The sequence below is a fragment of the Ostrea edulis genome, chromosome 6 (assembly GCF_947568905.1).
Source record: "Ostrea edulis chromosome 6, xbOstEdul1.1, whole genome shotgun sequence".
Lineage (NCBI taxonomy): Eukaryota > Metazoa > Mollusca > Bivalvia > Ostreida > Ostreidae > Ostrea > Ostrea edulis.
In genome coordinates this window covers 63,746,265-63,756,195 of record NC_079169.1, presented here as the reverse complement: position 1 = coordinate 63,756,195, position 9,931 = coordinate 63,746,265, and the positions used below count along the sequence as shown (strand labels likewise).

Below are 9,931 nucleotides of genomic sequence, written 5' to 3'. Positions count from 1 at the left end.
ATGAATCACAATAAGTCACCGGAAAGGTTTTAAAAATGGCTTCAAAACAAAACAAAAATGAAGACCAATTTTTAGCTCTTCTGAGCCAAAGGATCAAAGAGTTAATCAAATGGCCATATGTTTGACGTGCGGTGTGCGTCAACTTTTTGGAAAAGGGCTATATCTCAAGAACCCCTTGGTCAATTTTTGTCAAATTTGTCACAGGGTATCCTTGGCTCAAGGGCTTTCATTTGTACTAAAACTAGTGTTGTGACCCTTTAACAAGGGGAGATAATTAGGAAAATGCAAACAAAAGTAGTGGTTGCTAAAAAATCTTCTTCTCAAGAACCACTGGGCAAATTATCATCAAACTTATTCATAAGGATGAGGATAGGTTGTAGATAAAAAATTGTTCAATCCTTGGGCAAAGGGTGTGGTCTCAAGGTCACTTCAAAGTTGACCTTAAATTTTGTTTTGTTAAAACTTTGATATTTTGCTTAGTATAAGGACTAGGATCATCAAATTTTGTCAGTTGATGCATCTTAGGACCTAATATCATGTTGTTTCAAAGTAGGTCATGGTGACCTACTTTTTGAATTTCGCAGGTAATTATTATTAAATGGATTTTGATGCAATCTTGGACACTTTTGAGCCCATGATCATCAAAAGTTGTCAGTTGATGGATCATGGGACCTTAAAGTGCGTCATGTAAAAAAAATGTCACCATGACCTACTTTCTGAATTTTATGGCTAATCATTTATAAATACATTTTAGGTTGTTATTTCAGATACCGAGAGGTTTAGAATCATCAAACCTTGAAAGTTGATGCGTCTAGAGGCCTCGAAACATATTTATATAAAAAAAAGTAGGTCACAGTGACCTACTTTTTGAATTTTGCAGACATTCAAATTTCACATTTTCAATTTTAGATGCATGTTTTGGACACTATGAAAGCTAGGATCATCAAACTTTGTCAGTTGATGCATCTTGAGTCTTCATAGTTTGTTGACCAAAAAGTAGGTCACCGTGACCTACTTTTGGAATTTGACTGCTATATTTTAATATTTCAGATACTATTTGACTTACAATTATCAAACTTTGTTAGTCGATGCATGTTGAGTCTTCAGAGTGTGTTGACTAAAAAGTGGGTCACCGTGACCTATTTTTGGATTTTGACGGCTATATATGAATATTTCAGATACTATTTGACTTACAATCATCAAACTTTGTCAGTTGATGGGTCTTGAGTCTTTGGAGTGTGTCGACCAAAAAGTAGGTCACCGTGGCCTTCTTTTGGAATTTGACGGCTATATTTGAATACTATTTGACTTGTCAGTTGATACATTTTGAGTCTTCAGTGTGTCGACCAAAAGTAGGTCACCGTGACCTACTTTTGGACAGTTACATTTAAATTTTCAGGTACTATTTGACTTAACATCATCAAACTTAGTCAGTTGAAGCATCTTGAGTCTTCGGAGTGTGTAGACTATAAATTAGGTCACATTGATCAAGATATAGGCATCACGGCGGGTGTGACCGGTCAACAGGGGATACTTACTCCTCCTAGGCACCTGATCCCACCTCTGGTGTGGCCAGGGGTCCGTGTTTGTCCAACTATCTATTTTGTATTGCTTATAGGAGTTATGAGATTGATCACTGTTCGTTATCTTCACCTTGCATTGATCTACTTTTTTAACTTCAAAGCTATATCTAAATGAAATGCGAAGAGGCCTAGAATCATGAACCTGTTTCAGTTGATGTATCTTGAGTCCTCGGAGTGTGTCAATTAAGAAGTAGGTCACTTTGATATACATGTACTTTTTGAATTTCATGGCTATATTTAGATATTTCAGATACTAAGTGGCTTAGATCCATCAAACTTATTAAGTTGATGCATCTTGGCTTCTCAGAGTGTGTCAGCTAAAAGGTAGGTCACTGTGACCTACTTTTGCTTTTTTGTTGTTGCAAATCTATACATCTTTCAAACTAAAAACCCAAGGATCATCAAATCTTCACTTAACTCACTCTTTGATTTTTATTTCAACAGAGCTGAAAAAGTTGAAAAGCAATTTTCCAACAATGGCATGAAATGTAATTGCATTAAAAATCAGACAAAATACAATGCGATAATCCCCTTGTTCTAATTGTATGCATAGTAAATTCGGTATTTAGCACCCCAACCGTCTCTATGTCCTTTGAAAAAATTCATGTAGAAGAGAAATATGTACTATCCAGATATGCACGTAGGTTAAGTAACTTCATTTTGTAATTATTTTGATTGCCTAATCTAATAATGTACTGTATGATATCCCCTTCATACACTATCATGTGATAGGTCTTTAAAACCTTGTTAACTGATGAATCTTGGTTAGTGAGAATTTTTGCCTGTTCTACAATGTATCAGAAGAGCGATTCTAGGTCCATGGGTCTCTTGTTATTGATCCTTTCAGAAATAATTTCTAGTTGAAGAAGTCAGAGAGTAAACATCCTATTGCATGTCAATGTAAAGATACGATAGCTGCAATAATGAAGCCCTATCCAATTTTTTTTTATTCTGACGTTTTCGGGATAGGGCTACAATTCCATAGGATCTCCGTAATGGTTCAAAATAATTTTATGAATAACCGATAATAAACTCTGTGTATTAGTCCCAAATGTTGTTTACACCAAAAGGAGTACCACCTTTGTGCTCGGGCATGTCTAATAAAGGTGTTTTTCAGTAAATATAATGTACAGCATGCAGAATTCTTCGTCCGCTCCGCCATGTTTGTTATCGCGAGATCTCGTGAAAAACCTAAGCATTGACAATCAGCGCGAAAATGTAGTTATTCGAGCCACTTCGACAAAGAAAGGAAAATCATATTGTTGCAGAAAGAATTTACACTCTGTGTTCGGTTTTTAACTTGATATTAAATTCAAACCTTTTCAATACCGACGAAATAGCTTTCGCCTCCATACTTGTCCATTGATTTAAATACTACCTTATATGGCATATGCAAATGACTTGACAATCGGAAGTTGAAACTTCAGTACATCAAACATGGCGCACAAATATGAATGGAGAAATTGGAATTTATCGAAATTGTTGAAAACGGTAGAATAGAGCCTCACAAATCTTAAGTTGCAGGTTGTAAATTTATATATTGACCAAGAAACATAGAATATCATTTTATTTACGTAAAGAAAGTCAGGAAATGTTTAGAATGAGCGCAAATGTTGCGGGAGTGAATTACTCCCGCATTTACACCATTATGGAGATCCTAAGGAGTTGTAGCCCTCTCCCTAAAAAAAAAAAAAAAAAAAAAAAAATCAGAGAGGGCTACATCATTGCAGCTAAAGATACGAATGCCTGAAAAATGTTCTTGTATACTTCCGGAAGGTCGGTGGTCTCTTCCCAGGTACATTGTAGCTGGGTTCTCTCTTCCACTAATAAAAACTGGGCGCCACCAGATAACTGAAAAATTGTTGAGTGTGGCGAAAACATCAATCAAACAATCAAATCAAAGTGTTGTATTAGTTATGGAGTAGCGTCTGAATGTTTTCCCGAAAAATTTATTTCATAATCGATGGCTAAGAAGTTCTCTTGCAAACTTGTAAATCAAATTTTTGAATCGAGTAAATGGAATTTAGGCATATTAATGGCTGTTTGAAAAAATGCCATGGTTGCTTGGATACACACATCCGGACCCTTCGTAATCTCAAAACACAACTGATCAGTCCTGTCAGCCGCTTCCCACACGTGAACTGCGACCTCTTCACCTAACAGAACCTCGTTTTGGTACCTAATTTGGAATTCCTTCAGTCCGTTTTCCAACGACCTTGTTGAAAATCTATGGTAACATCCGTCTACAGCTACTCTCTTGCTGACATCTATACAAAGTTTGATATAAGACAGAAAGTTTGTATGTCCCTGACTATCTATATCAGAGGCTTGAATCTTATGTGTTACATTCAAAATGCACGTTGCAGGTCTTGTTAATCTTTTCATTATCAATGGCGATCCTGTTGACATTTTGCCGTATTTATCTCTCCAAGATAAAGGTATTTCCATGGATTGTCTGGTATTTGGATCCACCATTATCTGTTGTTTCGAAACTTGTGCAAAACAATGTGTACTGACTCTATTCGTGAAATCGAATATTTCGGAAAATGAAGATTTTCCCACGTGTAGTAATTTGCACAAGATATCGAAAGGAAGGTGAAGGAATGGTGTTGTGTAAAACCTCTGATCAACTTCTAGTTTCATGGAACCAATGTATAAGAATTTGTCGGAAAATGTTGCATAGTAATCAAGGAATGTATTGGAATTTCCTGGTAGAGGACGTCCATTGATGTTCTGTGCTAAATGACTTATTTTGAAAAGCTGAAAAACTGTGCTCTGTTTGTCTAAAATTAATGAAAATACTGAAACTGTACATCAAATCTACATGTGAATGTAATAACTGTGAAGCAAGGAACTATATACGTATTTATTTTGTTCCATCTCAGAAACCTCTAAAGTTATTTGAATTTTCCAGTACAAACACATAAATCTTTACATACCGTCCATTGAAAGAGACCATCCGTTGGGAAAACGTAGTGCACATCGACTCTCTTTAATTTCACGTGTTACATTCAGCTGATTAATGATTCTAAACAGAAAAAAGAATTTGTTATTACTACTTAACAACTTTCATAAGCCGTAGCTTTTATTCAAGCAATATGGAGGGGGGGGGGGATGTACACATTAACAGTGCTTTTCCTGACAATAAACCTATGTCATTGTGCATGTATAAAGAGACCCAGAAGGGTGATTGTTTCATTGTTTGCTTCGACCATTTTCCACTCATATCGAGACGTCATCAGTTGTAGGTGAAGTACTATGCTTAGCGCTTAGGGCCGTAGTAGTAGGGTTCTTTAACGTGCCAACGCCTGCCGCGACCTCAATTTTTAAGGGCATGTCCGAAAGACCTGTGATTCTCACTTCTAAATGCCGAGCGTTTGGCGAAGGAACAATCACTACCTATGTTAACGTCTTAGGTTTGACACGGCCATGACACAAGCGGGGCTCGAACTCACGACCTCCCGGCTACGAAGGGAACGCTCTGAAAATTATTTTAAACTCAATTTCATAATTTCCAACATTTACAGTTTTGTGCTTTGTATTTGTTTTCGAGAAGAATATTAAGATAAGTTTACAATACATGACAGATGTATAATACCTCAACAATTGAACGTTCTACACACGGGAAAATATTGAATGGTTATGTTTTTGACCTATTATTTCACGTTGCATTCAGTACCAAAACCATACTTTGATATTTGATTATGCACAGAAATACTATATTATCATTGTAGCACTCATTGCAACACGTAATAATATCTGATTGTATAGATCACATTTTTAACATGGTGCATGATAGGGTCATAGGTCAATGGCTTGTTTCTGGTTCTAAAACGAATGGAAGCATGGTCATCAGTTGGTTTTTTCATATTTTTGGCACTTCCCAAAGTTTTAGAAAACACATTACGTGCCTAATCCAATTTTCATGTAAAGAATTGTGAACAACTGATCAACATAACAAGTTTAATTTCAATTAGATTGGTTATTGACTCGGATCATTTTGGAATGGGAGGCCCCTCACCCATCTTGCCCAAAGGGTACCAGTATTTCTCTCCTTACAGGTGAAACAGCAACGAAGCGATGTTTTTGTTTTTAGGAAAGATAATTTTGAGCACCCCAGAAGTCGGGGTGTGTGTGTCTTCCTCATGGTCAGCCCTGGGAAGATATAGTTACCTGCATGACTGTAGAAATACATGAGTAGTTGATGGAGCTATTGAAAGTCACGTGAGTTTCTATGGAGAGGCGGTAAGTGAGAAGGACCATGACCTGGCTTTACTTGCCTCAGCCGTGTTGAGAACACAAACCAGACCTGAATGGCGGTAAAGAGCCTAAAACACAATTATGGATAAGTAATTCTCTAAAAAATGTTGTTTATGTAAAAGGTTCGTTACGAAAGACAGAAGACGGGTAAATGATATCGCAGGAATGTTAATGTGTGTGTATTTTTGTGTAGACGCTAAATGTTAATTCACATTTCAGCATGTCATCAGTTTTATGCATATGCATGTACATTCCGTAGATTGTGTATGGTAGTATGTTGATAATCTCTACATATCTTTACATGTTGTGGAACCATTTATAACCCCAACTTATACCGGTAAATTAAGTTTATAAGAGGGGTTGAACAGTTGGGTGGGATGCAAACACAGGTCTAGACCACTCCATGATATTGGGCATCATAAGAGGTTTCGTGTATAGAAATATCGGTCGCCATGTGCAAAGCAGGTTTCAGAATCCTGCTTAAATGATGTTAGATTTAGATTTAGAGAGAGAGAGTCCGCCGTACGGAAAGTAGGTTTGTTGGAGCACATCTTAATGGAATTCAAAATATGGATGTAGTTTCATTTTTGGAATTCTAAAGTTCATGTCATGAATTATGCTCCGTCCTTAACATGTTGATTTAAATTTTAACCTATGAGATTTAAGTTTATATTCACTTGAATAAAAGCATCGCTTTACCACTCCAGAGCATATCAGAATAGTAGTTCCTGACTTCTTAAATTATCATAAGTAATCTATGAAAAAGTAATGAAGAATATTCCTCACATATTTTAATTGATTAGAATCTGTAATCAATCTATTATTATACATGTAATAGTGTTTGGTAACTATTCTTATTTCTTACATTATTGATTACTGATCAGATCGCTTAATCATGTCTAGCATTAAAATATTAAAATGCGCGGTTACTTATAGTGTAGATTTAAGAAATGAAATTCACGTTTTCATGCATGTTGCAGGATAACCTCCGAGGTCGAGAAATGTTGTTTTGATATATAAATTAAAAGCCGAGGCTCTTATACTTCAAACAACATTTCAAGACTAGACCAAGAAGGTGGTCTAGAAGCTTATCCTGCATCATCTACGAAAACAAGCACTTATTTCTACTATACTTACCTCTACAGCTACGAATTAGGTCACCGTGACGTCATGGCAATTTCCGAAACGGACAAGGCCAATATGTTTTTAGCTGATGAAAAAGGCGAGATGGTAGGGTACTTCAAGTATTTAGTTTGATGTTGACAGATTGTATCAACTGCTTTGAATACACAGTCCAAGAAAACTACACATTCGTGGTAGAAGGATAACTTTTCTGGGCATCGTCATGTTTGTGAATCAAATGTTTGTGTTTCGTGTGTATCAACCTCGGAATGAAGGCGATTTATTTATATTGAATGACAAATATTCTTCAGTCATTTATGTTTTGCAACATATATTGATTTGTATGACTGGTCACAATTGCATATCAAAGAAAGATTCATTCCGTTGCAACATCATTGATAGTCCTTTATGTACTTGAGGAAAAATTATAGATGAATGTTTTTACTTTGTTTTTCTTTAAGCGATCAACATGCGCTAAATTAGATTATATTTACAATGACTATTTTACCGTGGGTATCGACAAAGATTGTTACATTCACATGTATATGGGAGAGAGCATTGTAAGTATTAAGAACTGGTGTTCAATCCCTTTGTACATTCAGTTACAAAAAAATGTTCAAAATAATAGTAGAAAAAAAGGTGTTGCACGTCTCATGTTAATTTTCCTAAAGGTGTTGCATGAAAGATCGATAAAATTAAGTTATTCAGAAATATGATAAAACCAATTGGAACTTATGTTTTGATTCAAACATTCTTGCAAATAAGTTTAAGAGACGTGTATTGACAAAAATTAGCCAAAATAATTCGAGTTTAAATCAAGCAATAAGTGATTCATATGATTTTTAGCGTTAAAATGGAGGGGTATCCCCGAAATTCAGAAAAACTGTCTCCATGAAACAAAATAAATCTAGCATGAACATATTCTTCGAGTTTTCCTCTGAAAAAAAACTTTGAAATTTTGTTTCACTGTTTCACAAGGGCATTTTGTTGTAAATTAAAAACAAACAAAAAAATAAATGAAAAAAAAAACAAAAACAAACAAACGAAAAAAAAAAGAAAAAAAAAAAAAAAACCAAGAAAAAGAAAAACCAAAACGACTTCATTGATATTATTTTCAACTTCACCTGTGCGTTAATTTTCCTAGGTAACGTATGATCTACTGAGTGGTTCAGTGGGTAAGGTCGTCGACTTTTACATATTTAAAGATGTTTTCGTTTTTAAATTGACCGGGTTCATCATCTTCAAGTATATATAGATATTGTATGAAGATTATCAATATAAGAGAAAAAAGGTCGACTTTTATATGTAAAGATATTTAAAAAAAACCCCCCAAAACGACCGGGTTCGAATCCCTCACAAGCACATTTGTTTTTCTTATTACGTTTTCCATCTAGATTTTTTTTCTTAATTGAAACACGATTCTAGTTTTTATAAATGTTTCAGGTCAAATATTTGTTTAGTACAATGTGCCGAGTTTGAAATAAGTTTCCAACATCGACACTGTTTAGTTTGTGAATAGGACTCGCAACAAACATGCCGAATACAGCATGCAATACCAGTGTTTTAATAGTCAAGGTTGCTAACGAGAACTTGTATGTTTTTCTGAGTGAAATTGTTGACAAAGGCATAGTGCCTTTCACGAAAAACAATTGTGAAATTTGCAAAGGTTTGGAAGAAAAACTTTAAGGTCAAACAATGTAAATAACCGTTAAACAGTTTGAGTAGAGATGATATGTATCTCAGTAGCAAATTTATTATGGTGAATCAATTTTTACAGGTGCAGGTACTTCGAATTATGTTGAACTTTATTAATGCGTATTAAATTTCCCACATTTTGTTTCGTGGTCAGTCGAACAGTTGCCAACTGTTCGTTGTAGAAAATAATATATACGAGTATAAGAGCTTTTAGACTGTAATAGTATATATAGAATATTAAATATTTGATACACTCGTAACATGTAACCCGTATACATTGTATCTAATACTCAGGAAAAAAAGACCATTTAATTTTCACGATTTCAAAAATTATGTTTAAACTACATGTATATTGTATTGACACATAAAATGTATTAGGCTTGTCCTTAGTACTGGAGTATCCTACAGGTATTTAAATGGCAAATACGCAATAAAAGGACATGTACATGTATAAATATGGATGAAGATCAATTGTAGGTCACGAGTGCTGTCACGGAGCTCCGATTAGGGAAAATTCCCGCTTCGGTGCAACATCCTCTTTCTCGGAATGGTCTACGTGTATATAAATAAAGTTTATAACTGTTTGCGGTTCATGGATACTGGAAAACATTCATGTCGAATTTCCAGATTATCTTTCCCTGGCTATTTTGCAGCATCATGCATCAGTTCAGACCAAAGTAATCAATCGTTCTATATAAAACCATTTCTATAAATAAATAGATTGTGTTCTGTACCATCAACTATCAAGTACGACTGTAATGGACATCTTCAGCTCAAAAGCTTACCTTAACATCCATGTCGAATCCATTATAATAAACTAAAAAATAGGTCATAACACCTTGCGTCAAATGTGGATGACTGTTGATTATGGGAGTCAACCTCTTTGTCAATCGTAACTACTCGGCCATTTTCACAAGCGCTTGCGGAAATGGCCAAGTAGTTACGATCATGGCGTCGTCTTTTCGACCCGAAATAAGGAAAATACGATATAACAAACCAACATCAGTGGATCGAGTAACCATTTTAGCTACTTCTTATATTCATTAACCATCTATTGTTCATACTTCTTTGTTAACCATATTTTATATTCATTGTTTGTAAATTCTTGTAGGATTGATCGTAAATACACGAGGAAGGTGGGCATTTTTCATTAAATGGAAAGTACAGGAGGGATATTGACACATTGACAGGGTCATGGGCACTCATCGGGAGGACAATTTTTGTCACATTCAAAACCACTTTTATTTGTGAGAATAAATCATTATTATTTA

The 9,931-nt window shown here is 35.2% G+C and overlaps 1 protein-coding gene and 1 long non-coding RNA gene across 3 annotated transcripts; one reads left to right on the top strand and one right to left on the bottom strand.

The window, feature by feature from the left end:
- Positions 1-2,000: 2,000 nt before the first annotated feature.
- On the bottom strand, positions 2,001-9,658 carry LOC125683129 (uncharacterized). 2 transcript variants are annotated; one of them, XM_048923956.2, is made up of 4 exons: positions 9,446-9,658; positions 5,757-5,911; positions 4,523-4,611; positions 2,001-4,366 (listed from the first exon to the last, which is right to left on the bottom strand). In XM_048923956.2, the coding sequence occupies exons 3-4, from the start codon at positions 4,527-4,529 to the stop codon at positions 3,579-3,581; spliced, it is 795 nt and encodes a 264-aa protein (XP_048779913.1). In that variant the 5' UTR covers positions 4,530-4,611; positions 5,757-5,911; positions 9,446-9,658; the 3' UTR covers positions 2,001-3,578. The 2 variants fall into 2 exon arrangements, with proteins under 2 accessions (XP_048779913.1, XP_055996348.1); XM_056140373.1 differs by lacking the exon at positions 9,446-9,658 and having other exon boundaries at positions 5,757-6,776.
- Positions 9,585-9,931, top strand: LOC130046892 (uncharacterized). The gene is made up of 2 exons (XR_008795942.1): positions 9,585-9,674; positions 9,772-9,931. It is a non-coding gene; the product is annotated as an uncharacterized LOC130046892 (long non-coding RNA).